This window comes from Rhodnius prolixus, unplaced genomic scaffold, assembly GCF_049639745.1.
Source record: "Rhodnius prolixus isolate KJV_2025 unplaced genomic scaffold, Rpr scaffold_2, whole genome shotgun sequence".
Classification (NCBI taxonomy): domain Eukaryota; kingdom Metazoa; phylum Arthropoda; class Insecta; order Hemiptera; family Reduviidae; genus Rhodnius; species Rhodnius prolixus.
In genome coordinates this window covers 15,167,510-15,182,045 of record NW_027411592.1, presented here as the reverse complement: position 1 = coordinate 15,182,045, position 14,536 = coordinate 15,167,510, and the positions used below count along the sequence as shown (strand labels likewise).

The 14,536-nt window shown below is 31.4% G+C and overlaps 1 protein-coding gene across 4 annotated transcripts; it reads left to right on the top strand.

The window, feature by feature from the left end:
* Window positions 1-218: 218 nt before the first annotated feature.
* On the top strand, window positions 219-5,579 carry LOC141449079 (copine-8-like). 4 transcript variants are annotated; one of them, XM_074118140.1, is made up of 9 exons: window positions 219-435; window positions 540-837; window positions 923-1,144; window positions 1,284-1,499; window positions 1,722-1,857; window positions 2,778-3,039; window positions 3,112-3,259; window positions 4,560-4,674; window positions 5,244-5,579. In XM_074118140.1, the coding sequence occupies exons 1-9, from the start codon at window positions 365-367 to the stop codon at window positions 5,456-5,458; spliced, it is 1,683 nt and encodes a 560-aa protein (XP_073974241.1). In that variant the 5' UTR covers window positions 219-364; the 3' UTR covers window positions 5,459-5,579. The 4 variants fall into 4 exon arrangements, with proteins under 4 accessions (XP_073974241.1, XP_073974238.1, XP_073974239.1 ...); XM_074118137.1 differs by having other exon boundaries at window positions 923-1,156; XM_074118138.1 differs by having other exon boundaries at window positions 222-435; window positions 540-825; window positions 923-1,156.
* Window positions 5,580-14,536: the final 8,957 nt, after the last annotated feature.

Here is a 14,536-nt window from a genome sequence, read left to right as displayed (position 1 = left end):
CATTATTACAATATTTGTTTCTTGTAATTAAGCTTTTTTCAAATTAAACCATTTAATTTCAAGTGCGGATTTATTTTGAAAGTTCCACATTCAATTCTCGACTTCGCTATTATGTCTGATGTGTGTTTTTGGCCTCGCATTTATTTTTTACGGACTGCAGGGTTCTTCAACCAGATGGAGGGGTTCTTGCAACTTCGCCTTGCCTACTGCATCAGATAGAACCATAGAGGAAGGTTGCACGGTTGCAGTTTGTTTTGTTATTAAAAGTGACGTAGTGACGTCAAGTTCTCAGTACTTGACGTTACTAAATTGTATTTTTTAACAAAGTTTCCTCCCTTAATGAGTAATCTTTCTTAATCTTGTAATGAACATGGCTTTTACACCAGGATCAGCAGGCCAGCCGACATCTGAGGTCGAAATATCATTAGCTTGCAGGTTATTTTATTTACAAATCTGTTTTTGCTTTATTTACTTAAACAAAATCTTAATTTTACTCAAAAACAATTTTTCTTTTCCTCACTACTCTAATTATTCCGCAGAAATCTTAGCTGCAAAGATGTTCTTTCAAAGTCCGATCCTATGTGCGTCACTTTCACCCGCCCGTTTGGAGAAAATAGATGGGTTGAATTACATAGGACAGAAGTTATAACTAATTCTCATGACCCAGATTTTGTCAAGAAAATTCATATGCAATACCGATTTGAGGAGCAGCAACACTTGAAGTTTGAAGTTTACGATTCCGATTCTAGCAGTACACTTTTAGCTGATCATGATTTCCTAGGATATGCTTCCTGCACTCTTGGCCAGATCATTACCGGAGGAAAGGTACCTAACAGGGTATAAGCTTTTTAATATTAACGCTTTGATGAATTGTAATATGCGCCGCTCTTCTCATATTAATTTGTGATTTTTGTAACTAAAGCTGGAATTGAAATTGCTACCTAAAACGCGTGGACACGGTGATGAGAGACTAGGCACTCTTATAGCTTGTGCCGAAGAATTGTCTACATCCAAAGATGAGGTGTTACTTAAATTTTCTGGTCATCATTTGGACAAGAAAGATTGGTTTGGGAAATCGGACCCTTTTTTGGAAATATATAAAACCAGTGAAACTGGAGCTGATATACTGATCTATAGAACAGAGGTATCAACTCAGGTATTTTCTTAGAATTAATTACATGGAAGACTTTTTCCTTTTATTTATTTTAATTATAATTCCTTATTTTAAAGACATCTTTTATAAATAAAAATTGAAATATATACTATTTGAATTTTTTACGAAGGTAATCAAGATTACTCTGAATCCTGTTTGGAAAGAGTGCTGTTTGCTGGTAAGGACACTTTGCAATGGTGATTATGATAGATCTCTAAGGATGGTGTGCTATGACTGGAATAGAAGTGGAAATCATAGTCTGATAGGAGAATTTTATACAAATTTAAGAGATATGCTTGATCAAAATACTCCAAATTCTTATGTGCTCATCCATCCCGATAAACAGGTATTTTCTCAAGAAACAATTTCTCCTAAGAATTTGCAAATTTTATTTTTTTTTCTGTTTTTTTCTTTTATTTTATTGCAGTTGAGTGCTTTTTAACAATTCCTCAATGATAAGAAAGTACTTCTTATTTAAGTTATAGGGTTTAGAAATAATTGTTATGAAATTTGCGAAAATATTTATTGCAATTTGTCAGACTAATATTTTTTTTAACAAATATTTCAGTTAAAAAAAAGGGAGCTATACAAGGGCTCAGGTACTATAACGGTGGATAAATGTTTACTTAGACCAGTCTACACATTTTTGGATTACGTTAGGGGTGGCACACAAATATTCTGCACAATAGCTATAGATTTTACTGGTGAGACAACAAATATATTTTGGATAAATATTTTTCAGTTTTGAAGGATGAAAATAATTGTCAATTGTTTGTCACTGATTTTTGTGCAATACCTAAGTAGGAGTTATTTGTTTTGTACGTTTCCAAATCAGTGGCTTACAGAACTAGTTTGCTATTCATGTTAGTTCGACGTAACTTGTTATTACTAATATCCTATATCAGAAGTTTTTACTTGATTGAAAACATCTACTTATTTTGGCATTGGAATAAAGCCCAGAAAAAAATAGAATAAATAAACTTTCCTTTTCCTTGATTCAAAATAAAAAAACAAATCCCATGTGGCAATAAAATTGTTCGACTTGTTCTTTTTCCCACTAGTTAACTAAGTTCATAAAATGTTTCTTGAAGATTTTGTATACTTTATACTTTTTAGTGCAATTTCGTACTGACTCACTCCACGAGACTGTGTCCATTATTCCCGAACACTCCTATATCCAAAATCGTCTGCTCAAACTCCTTTCCATCTTAGACTGCCATCCTAATCCACTCTGTCGCGACATAGCCTCCTACGATCCTTCTATAACATACAGACACAAAAGAATAAAACAGATACTCCTCTAACTCTCTACACTTGCTGCAGGTTTTTCCTCTCCTTTTTTCCCTGCATTTCTATCCTGCTCACTTAACCTTTCTCTTTCCTACTTGTTATGAAGGAAGGTATTGAGCATTATACTTCATTGTTTATTTTATGCATATATTTATTTAATAAATATTTTTGTATATTATAATAACAATTTCGTACAAAAAGTTCCGTTTGTTTATACATATTCATTCAAGATTCCCTTTCATGGGTACTTGAAAAAAAAAATGGTTATAGCTGCAGCAATTAATTTTATTGCATTGAATGTTTCATATGTTTTAATTAACTTTGTTTTGTGAAGGTTCTAATGGAAACCCTTTGTTACCCGAAAGTCTTCATTACATTTGTCCTGGAAATTTGAATTCTTACGAACAGGCCATACTATCAGTTGTTTCAATTATTGAAGATTATGACAGCGATAAGCAATTCCCTGTTCTTGGTTTTGGCGCTAGACTTCCCCCAGATGGAAGAGTTTCACACGAGTTCTTTGTTAATATGCACCCGACCAATCCATACTGTCACGGAGTGCAAGGAGTTCTAGAAGCTTATAGAGCCTGTATCAGGTAAATTTTTCAAAATTAACTCATATGTTTTCTTAAAAAACGTTTGCTACTTGTATCTCATTTAATGTTTAGGCAAATACAACTGTATGGTCCAACGAATTTTGCCCCTGTTATAAATCATACAGCAAAATTTGCTTCAGCTTATACCGATGGTTCAAGCTACTTCATTCTTCTGATCCTCACAGACGGAGTTATTACTGATATGCCTCAAACCTGCCAGGTATTAGTTCTTAAGTTGACTTTTTGATTAAAAATTAAAAGAGCACAATAATCGTTGTTAGTCGTAAGTTTCGTTATCAACTATTTTAATAACAGTATCGAAAACCAAACAGTATTTGTAATCTACCACCCACCATTTCTTTATATACATTGTATATTTGAATTCTAAAATTAATTGCTGATCAGATCTTCCGAAAGATCGCAAAAAGAAAAAAAATAGGAAGATAAAATTAAAACAATGTAATAATTCCACAATTTAATATTAGTAACTATGGTACACTTATTGAATAAGAGAAAACTGATTTCTCTCTAAAAACAAATTTTCGAAATAAGTGGAAAGCAAAATGAATACACAAAAGAAAAGCCCGAAATCTCTAGCATCATACCTTACGAACATCATAATATTTGAAAGTTGGTGCGGTACTTAAGAAATGTTTGAGCATGTTGAATCAAGTCCGATGACTCAAGCTACTTCATTCTTCTGATCTTCACAGACGGAGTTATTCTATTTTTTATACAGAATAGGTCTGAGTCCCAATACAGCATCTTTTATTAGAATTCTGATTGGTTCTGTTATTGTAGCCAAGAATGGTAGGAAATTCCCCAATAAATTAATAATCCCTAAAATCTTTAAAAGTGCGTTTCATTTCTCAAAGCAGAAATTGTTTGAAACTCACTTATCTGTCATAAATGTTAAAACATATAAAGCAGAAACCATTGTCTAACATTTTGTAGACAAGAGTTATTTCATAAAACTTTCAAGAAAAAATCACTTTCATTAAAATTAGTTTAATTAAGAATTGAATCGTAACAAAATAATAATTTAATTTTTCAAGAAGACGTCCTGTTTCAAAACACGTCAAAAATTTAGAAGCTCAAATTTGACATTCGCTTAGGCATCCTATAGCATCGGACTTAAACTTTAGTTCAAAATCTGTCAACTAGTTGGCCGAGTTTGTTCAGTTTTCTTTCCTTTGTTTCCAGAAAATAGCCCTTTTCTTCAGTCTGTTGGCACACACACACAATCCCATTTTTGCAAGTAAATTGATAATTGGGCATTTTGGGCGGAACGGCTATCGCTTTTAAAGTGCCTCCTCAGACATATTACTATTTTTTTTAAAAAACTGTCCGGTAGGACAGTTGTATAAGGGTTGTTTTACATAATTTGACGTTTAAGCTTTTAAATAATTGCTGCATGGGATAAGTGTTTCTTAAGTTCATTAATTACTTATTCATTAATTTTTTGTTTATTCTTGTTATCTTGCAATTTTTTTTTTATTATTTATTGATTTATTTTTAAGGCCATTGTCAAGGCATCTTCATTACCTCTTTCTATAATCATAGTCGGTATTGGTAATGCAGATTTCACAGCCATGGAGCAATTGGACGGAGATACTGTCGCTCTCACCAGTGGAGGTAAACAATATAATGTAGTCTTTTTTTCATTAAAATAAGTCTTATGCACACTCAGGGCCTCCGACAGCGTTCTCTTATTACGGACAATACTGTCTTTCATAGAAAAGTACGTTGAAGAAAATCGTAGAATTAGTATTATATTACCTGATTAGAAAATTGGTAGTTGGACGTAAAGCCCGCCTGAAAAAATAGGCAATTACCTGATTGGAAATTGGTTTGCAAATTTATTAATATCGGTGTGTTTAAAGAATAATTAACATTTTTTGTTATAGAGTCTTAAAGTGATTTTGTGAAGTACAATGAATATGTACAAGTGTAAAGGGAACTATTTTTAAAATTAATTATTATTGTGATCTTGTTATTCATACACTGAGTTTTTTTCATAAGTTATATTAAAATTTGAGAAAATTGTAAAAATGTAGTGAGTAGCAGTGCACTTAAATAATATTTTTAACAAAAAATAAATATGATTTTTTTTTTTTTTTACAAAACTTGTCTTCTACGTTATCCAATGTTAATTTTGCTTTGAGGTTGAAATAATGTTTTTGATTACTTTTGCCATTTTTCAGGAATGCGAGCAGAAAGAGATATAGTACAGTTCGTTCCATTTTCCAAGTACACATCCAATTCTTCCTTGTCAGCACGTCATCTTTTAGCAAGAGAAGTATTGGCAGAAATACCTGCGCAATTCGTATCCTACATGAAATCTAGAAATGTGGTGCCAAAACCACCAAAAACAAATGAAACAACTTTACCACCAGATCCTGAAACTGTATATTCATGAAATTAATCCACATTCAAATATTAACAATCATCCTACTGAATTATTGTCGTTGGATTTTGTATGTATGTATTATGTTTGGATTTTTGTAAGAGACAAAAAAAATGCAAAGAACTCAACTATATCGATTGACTTTTTTATCATAAAATTTTTGATATTACATAATTTCAGGATTTATCAAATTTCTATCCACTGCATTTTCACTTCGATAAACCAGATTTCTTAAGAACTTTATTAGGGTGAAAAATCTTTCTGTAAATGTTAAATGTAATGTATATCTGGCAAAATAATTTGCCATTTTTACTTAGTTCTCGGCCCACCGTTGTTTTAGTAACTTCACACTTTAATCAATCGCTCCGTTAGGATTGTTATAATAAATATTAATTATTGATACTTAACAAATTTGATAAATTTGAATTAATGACATTTTTCATTATATCAAGGTGAATTACTTTTTGCTGGCTATTTTGAAAGACTGATTTGACTGAATATGGTTTGTAGAAATAAACTTAAGCCTAATGATTATGATTCATAATAAGATACGAAAATTAATTTACGAAAGTTGTACTGGCAAAATTTGTATATTAATTATATCCACACTGGTATTAATTTCGTATAAAAATAGTGTAAGATTATGCTATAATTTATTTGCCATAAATAAACCATTCATTCAAATTCAACTGATGGCGAGATTTGTTAATCACATAAAAGGAGTTATAATATTTCCATTCAGAAATTCTTAGTGCATTTTAAACAAAGAAATGTGATTGCACATATGAAATATGTAATACATTATTATTATTTCACTAAAATTATAACATACGTCATTCCTGGAATTATAGAAATTTGATTTTACCTGATAAATGTTTGAAAAACTAAATCTATTAATTTTTAAATAATTTAAAAATTTAATGAAAATTTTTATGAAACTATTCTTCGAGCTTTAATAATCTTGAGATGTAAAACTTACATAGTATTTATTATATTTCTTGTGGTGTGTTACTCTATATCGATTTTTCGCCTGTTGAAAATCCGAAAAATGAAAATTATTGACTGTCTATTATGCATGCTTGAAATAACCAAACTTTACTTCTATTGAAAGAACTCAAAATTTAATCCTTCATCTATCGACGATGCTGGTCGGATTCTACTTTTTTATTTCTTTGTCTGTTTATTTTTTAAAGCAGGATTTATTTTATTTTATTTTCTTAAAATATGTTATTGCTCTCAGTAGGAACAGAATGTATAAGCTAACATACAGTGGTCAAAAAAAGTATTCATACACGTAAGTTTTTTTACTTTATCTACTGAACTTTTGTTTCTAGGATGACTATTTCTTCAGCACTGAAATCGAAGATAGTAACAATGAACTAATGCTCTTATTTTTTATAAACATAAAAGATTGATTAAAAAGCAGAAAATAATTTATTGTATGCAAAATAAGTATTTATGCACTCAGTCTGAATGTTATAATTAACGCAAAACTAAAGACCTTATATTTTGTAAGCAATCCCTTTGCATTAGTTATTGCCTGAAGCCTCCTTGGCATAGATTCCACCTGGTTTAGTGTCTCTTGAGATGTGATTTCTGCCCATGATTTATTTAAATTGGTTATGAGCTCTTCTCTGGAAGAACATTTCAATTTTCGAATTTTCCTCTCTAAATAAGACCATAAATTTTCAATAGGGTTTATATACGGAGACTGTGGAGGGGTGAGAAGTTGTTTCCGGGCATTATAAAGCAGCCATTCCTTAGTATTTTTGGCTGTATGTTTGGGATCGTTATCCTGTTGAAAGAAGTATGCGCTTCCGATAAACACGCCAACTTTCAGGAAGTCTCGCATTAAATTCAGGGACCCTTGTTACGCCACAGACCATCAGGAATCTATGCCAAAGAGGCTTCAGGCAATAACAAATAGAGCTGAAGAAATAGTCATCCTAGAAACAAAAGTTCAGTAGATAAAGTGAAAAAACTTAGTGTATGAATACTTTTTTGACCACTGTATGTTATCTTGAGACTTTTCCTTGCCAATAACCATCTGCTCTTGTTGACTTGTAAAGAATGAGTTCTTCAAATTTTTAATGTAAAGCTCTTGGTGATGTTGTCATTCGGTTTTTTAAAACGACAGTTTGATAACTAGTCCATTTCTTATGCATTGCTAATTTTGTGATGTTTCGTGAGTTCGAAATATTATTACAGCGATATACATTAATTTTTTTCTCTTTTTAGGTAAATTTTTCGTTTAATAACTCTCAGATGTTTATGTGAATTCATTTTGTAGAGGGGCGACCGCGATGTTCTTATGTTATGTTCTCAAAAAACATTAAAATAACTGTATAATACCTATAGTTTATATATCATATATTTTTTTAAATCTTAGTTAGGACGAGCAGAGGAATGTGAGATGTAGAATATGTGTTACTTCTGCCTACATCACCAAAATCAAACTGTATTCATGCATTCTTTTTTGAAAAAATGATAGCCTTCACTAAAGTACATCACTGCCTCAATGAGTATCCACTATTCCGTCTATATTTTTCTGTTCAGTCTTCAGAAAGTCCTAAAAAATTTAGGTTTATTTATCCTTATTCTGATTATTAAAAAAACAAAAAACAAAATAAAAAAATGTATTTATAAATATCTCAGAATAAGGAACATTCCTTTTTTTTTGACTGGATAATTTACGAATTAACTACTTAAAATATTATTGTCAGGTAATTGCAATATTTTGTTAAAGTAAAGCATTTCTAATTTTAGCGTACTGAAAGAAGAGACAACGTTAATTCACTTATTAATTTATTCACTGAATATGTTCAAAATTTAGGGTTCAGTCTTATTAAAAAAGATACGGTAAAAACAAATCATTTATCGAAAAATATTTTTTTTTTTTCAAGCCCTCTAAAGCAGTTCAAATATTTTATTTTTTATCATCAAATATAGTATCACCAAGTATAGACAAATTATTAAAATAGTAAAAAAGAGATTCTTTTTGTTTGATATTAAAAACAAAAAATATATATATTTAAATTTTGCAAAGAATTTAGCTACTGTTGAGAACAAATTAGTTAATATTTTGTAATTGTGTTACCATTTCTTTATTCTTAAGCCCTGGGGTGGGCAGATATGAGGGTGGATTTGTGTCTAGGAGATCGCTAGTTCGAATCCCACTTCGAGCTCTACTTTTTATTTCTTAAACAAAAATGTTGGAATGTCCTCCCTTCCCCGTTCACGATACGTAATTTGGCTGATTGATTTTGGCACAGTTTATAAAAAAAAAATGAGTACTTATTAACCCTTTCATAGAAAATGCTATCGAGTATATTAATCATAGTTTAATGGGACCACTTTTGCCCTTAAGTTGAAAGTTATAAAATCCACTGACTATCGTACTTGCTCCTTTGCTTTTTTAAAATTTAAAATTTTTTTTCTAGTATGTTAAAAAAAAAAAAAAGTTTCCTTTGTAATGTTTAAGCTTTATGCAAGTTTGGAAGTTATCTACAACTTGTTTTTAAGTTTTGTTATATTATGTAACTATGTATACATAATTATCTTGTTATTGTTTGCACAATTTAAATGATTATTTATGTATTTCTTTTTAATTATAGCATTCTTTGATGACAGGCTGTGCCTTCTGAGAATTAAAATATGCTCATTAGTTGATTTCAAAATGTATATAATAGATTTGAATTTGGATCATTTTTTTAAATTGTAATTTTATTGAACAGTAGTCATTTTGATTAGGATTTCATTAATTTTAATAAATCAAAATTTCTTATTGAATCACTTTATATATTTTTATAACGTCTTACTGTCAATTAAGCAATCTGACCATTAATTTTAAAATGTCCCTCTTATTATAATATTTTAAAGCGGCCACGTTCCCAAATTTCTGTACTTGACATTAATTAATAATTCCAATGCATTTATTAAATTATTTTATTTTAAAAAAACAAATAATAGAGTCTTTTTTTAATTTAGTTTTTAATTGCAATGATAAAAGTTTAGTTTTATTATTGTTAATGTTATAAATCTTCCAAATTTGATATTATTTTGCGACTGATCTTCAGTCGATAGCAGTAAGAAACCCGCTCACTGCTTTAGTAAATAAGAATCGCTTTTGCAGCAAAAGATCTGCCAATTTTATATTGATGTACCTATAAAAACTTTCTTCTTAATTTTGTTACCGCTGTGAGTACAAATTTTCTTAAATATTTTTACATTACATTAAGAATGATATAAATTTATATATCTTTATTAAGTACTTTACAAAATATACATCTTCTAAGTGTTATTAAAGGTGTTACTCATAATTTTTCAGTTAATTTTCCAGAAACTTCACCATTTCATTAAAATTAAGTTCCCAGTTTGTGATTTTTATTAACATTTTTTTTTTTTTTTTTTTTTTTTTTAATTCCATTAGCTTTTGAAATATTCGTTACTAATTATTGAGCAATAACAGTAACGAAGAATAGCCCTTATAGTTAATAAATAATAATCATAATAATCAGTAGATGTTGAAGCGCCCTAATTTAAAAAAAAAAAAAAGAAGCCTTTATTAGGGAAGGGATTAGTTAGCTCAGTGGTTAGAGCACTGGGTTTTTATGGGGAGATGCAGCTTTCGAATGCAGCTGCTGCCCGTCCTTAGATTCTACTTTCTTCTCATTGTCTAGATTCTGGCAATGCCCTGAAAAGGCTCTGTATGCCAATGCCCTCTGATGTTGATGCGTTATAAATAAGTAAAAAAAAAACTACATTTCGTTAGGGGGGAAACTAAGCGTCTGGGGGCAAACGATCGAGCAATCCAAATTGGGCAGTTTGAGGTTTGAGGCTTGGGAGAGCCTAGGATTTCCTCAATAGGCCTTTGTAAGTTTAGGTGGTGGATACACTCTCTCTTGTTGAGAAGGGGTGTTAAAACTTTAGTGAGTATTTCAAGCTTCTGGGTCTTCTGCCTTCCTAGGGGTTCCCAGAGTGGGGAGAGGGGTCTGGCGCCAGGGTTATTTTTTTCCAATTTCCCGGCTCCCGGATCGCTAGGAGGAGAACTTCCATAACTATTCTGACGGTTACTTTTTTATAATATATCGTTTTACTGATTACACCCTTCTGAGCACTTCCTCTTAACTCTAATTCCAATCGTAAGAAAGGTGTAAAACCTCTAACTTATAGGCATTATTACTAAGGTGATGTTTTGTTGGACAAGAACTGCAGAATACAGAAACTAGTCAACTGATTTCCTTACTAAGAAGGCAACTACTTTAATAAAGATGCCCAAATGATCCAAAAGCTCCCTGAAAATCTCTTTAGTTTACAAGATTGGCAGAAAACAAAGGAGTTGGCAAGTAAATAACATATAGCCTGCAATGCTTTCCGTAGCACGGAGATAACATCTAACGTATTTTACACTTCAAAGTAATACTACAGGATTAGTTCATAATAAAATGAAATATTTTGCCAGATTGGAATACTAAAGTCAATTGAATGAGAGTGTTAAACTGAAATCCAGGTTGTTGATCAGTAAGAGTTTCACTAATCCTAACGATAAATCATTCTTGGACTCATAAACGCTGCTACGAAACTGTTTCACCCAGTTTTAATTTATTAACACAATTGACTGATAATGGTTACAGATATTTTATAGCATTAATCCATTGGTCCTGTATTCTTCATAAACAGAATGAACATGCAGAAGAGTTAAAAAGGAAGTTTTAAAACACGCTTAAAGAAGATCTTGCGCTAAAGACATTTTCGTTTTCGGCATTCTACAAAACGTTTATTTGAAGTAAAAATTTAATGCTGAAAATTAGAGGTCAAGCGAAGAACTTGACATCACAATGAGCAAAGTAAAATAAAAGCACATTTAAAAAAAATTGGCTTGAATACTGACATGAATTCTCTTAATGTAATTCTTCTAGGCTTTCATAAACTTGGAAATTTTATATATTATAAATGTCTTCAATATAGTATGTTATGTAAGACATATTAATTTATTAAAATAAGTAAAGTAATGCCTTTTTTTTTTATTGCAGGATTTACGTTCAATTAACGATTTGGATTTTAGATAAGCAGAGATTATACGAAAATTTCTGATACAATTAGTTATTGCATTCAATAAAATCCAACGCCGATTCCAGGGATCGAAACCGGTACCAGATAATAGCTTTGCAGATCCGCGCTTCCAACGGCTGATTGGCAGGGCGCTTAAAAAGGTTCCTTAAATTAAAAAAGTTTATTGAGTGAAACTCGAAAACTCCTCTGTAAAATCAGTTTTTGCTAAAAGATTTTAAAACAGAAGCTCTTTATCTCACAGGCGCTTTACGACCTCTAACTCGAAGTCACGTTAGAGATTCACTTTGAAATTAAATGGTTACCCTAAAATCATGAATTTTAGCGATATATTTAATTCTGTCACATTATATAAGTTAACACAGCAACAGTTCGGTAGAAAGGCACTTCAGAAAATGCCTACCCTTACGAACACTCCAGAACTTTATAAAATGAATTTTCTAGGAAAATTATTCCAATTAAAGTTCTCTTATATAGTACTGAGTATAATATGTTTGAATTCATTTTGAGATAGTTTTCGGAAAGTCACGAAAACTACATGAATCCTTCAGTAAATCTACACTTTCGGCCCACTATTAGATAGAGGTACTGAAATGAAAGATTAATTCTGAACGTCCAGCGATTTTTGTTCTTATTCGCATACCCACACACAAATTTTTTTGTTTCTCCTAATGGACCTCAAAATTTTATTGCCGTGGAAAACTTAACATTGAAAATTTTACAAATATTAATCTTTTTAGGAGAAGGTGAAAGAAATAATAAATGAAATCAAAATGAAAACATAAACGGAAAAACTCAGTCTGGAGAGATAGTCCCAGATTGTTTTTTCCTTTTCTTAAATCCTCAGTGAGTGAGGTACCCAAAAGAAGATTGTTGTCGATACACGTTTTAGTTAGATATTGACATTTGTTCGATCAGCCATTACGTCATCAGGAAGTGTAATTGACAGGCAGGTAGGAGGGACGAAAAACTGGACTCATGGAAAAAGAGAGAATTCACAGTGAGTGAGGAGTAAGAGAATAGGCGAAGAAGCGAGTGGGTAGGTAACCCAGAAGGCCCATTATTAAACTGTGCTGCTAAGTGAATATTTGATGAATGGCGTGACTTGGAGTCGGCAGACACTGCTAGTGGACACATCAAAGTTTCAATAGTAAAAGACACAAACAGTAAAGCACGCTATCTCAACCACAATCATTATATTTATATCTTATTTGCATAAACTAGTCTGAGGAAACCGATCGGAGAACACGAAATGATGGCTAGTAGAAAATTGTACCAACAAAACTGCTAAACTTGTTAAAATAATTTGGAAAAACACCGATGATAAATTTTATAAAAATTGTTCAATTTTCTAAAAAAAGTAATCTGCTTTTTCAAATAACCAGCCAGCGAAAATTAATTGTATTATGATAACACTCACTAATATATGACAAGTCTATCTAAATTCTAGCTCACTTCCTACTCCCTACTTTTTAAACCTAATCTTCCTAAACCCGATTTGTTATGAAAATAAGCAGTACTCTCCATCTTTGTAGTGGCACGGTGGCAGTAGCTAATATTCTTGCCTTCATGACCTCTCATAGTGTTTTCTTTTTTGGCTACACAAATTTAAAGCATCCGTATTTCCAAGTATAGAAACCCATAAATGTCGCTGAAAAAGATAAAGTCCTTGCACAAAAAACATGTAAAGAGTATCAGCGTATTTCCTTTCTTTCTCTTGTGTAAAGAGGGCATATTATTATTACATGATTTGAGATCTTCTTCATTGCTCTCTGTAGTGAGGATCTCTTCTAGTAGATATCGGCCACATACTGTGTGATTATATTTAAACAACATTTTACTCACAGGCTGTCCTTTAAACCATAGTCGTTTGGTAAATTTGGAAAGATCCCATGCAAATCTTTCCGCTCTAAAAGGAAAATAGCAACTCTAAGAACAGTATGTGAGGGTTTAATTATTATATGATTAGCTTTTCTACGCTGCGGTGAAGTTTCCTTCGATTTCGAAAGACGTGACTTCGATTTTTGCTGCGTTAGACCTTTATTCAATCTTTTTTCGCAGAGTTAACTTTGGTCCCGAAATAATGCGCGTTTCTGGTGAGTAAGCTTCCGACAATTTGTATCGCCTATTGCCTTCTCTATTGGCTGCATAAACTATTAGCTATTATCCCCTAACACCTTCTCCTAAAAACATTCAACTGTACTCATCCATTAGACAAAGCACATACTTTATTCCACTGTTATTCTTACAAGATAACTTAACATTATAGAAATATTCATTTCCAATATGACTTTGTACTCATTATCTACATTTATGAAATCATAAACTTGTTGAGAATCAATGAAAAGCTGATGAGTAAAAATCTAAAACTGCTACTTCTCTCCAGAAAAATTTTTAGTTTAAAATTTGTAAAAACCTAGTCATTTGAAGAGTTTTCTTAGCAGATCTATTCTACTGCTTTTCTGTCTGCCGCTCTACGAAAGGAAGAAACACTCTAAAATATAAGAAATTTAACTTCTAAGGCACAGGGAGGACTGAAATTACTCAATAATTTGAGCATATTCAAGATCGCTCTTTAAAATCTAATGATTTGGGCATATTCAAGATCGAAGAAATGATTGCTTTTAGCTGGCCAAATTTCCGTTCTCTAAATATCGATGCGTCAGTCTTGGAGCTCTCACCATCAAGCTAGCTAAAAGAGCTCCCATAGTTTTTCTTAAAGATATATAAATAATACATTTAAAGCCATAAAAATTTTCAGGATAAAATAAAAAATAAATAAAAGTTTTCAGGATTTTCTCAAATACAGCTTCACTAATTTACTTCTTGCACTACTAACTTCACATTCATTTGATACATGGGATTAAGGGCACTACTGAGAGAAGGGATAGTTAGACATCCCTCCAAAGTGCTATTACTGTTAATTGTACTGTTTTACTACCTACGAGTATATTATATTAATATCAAATGTGGGACTAAATTTACAGATTCAAAAAGAATATAGGTTTACCGTGAGTGATA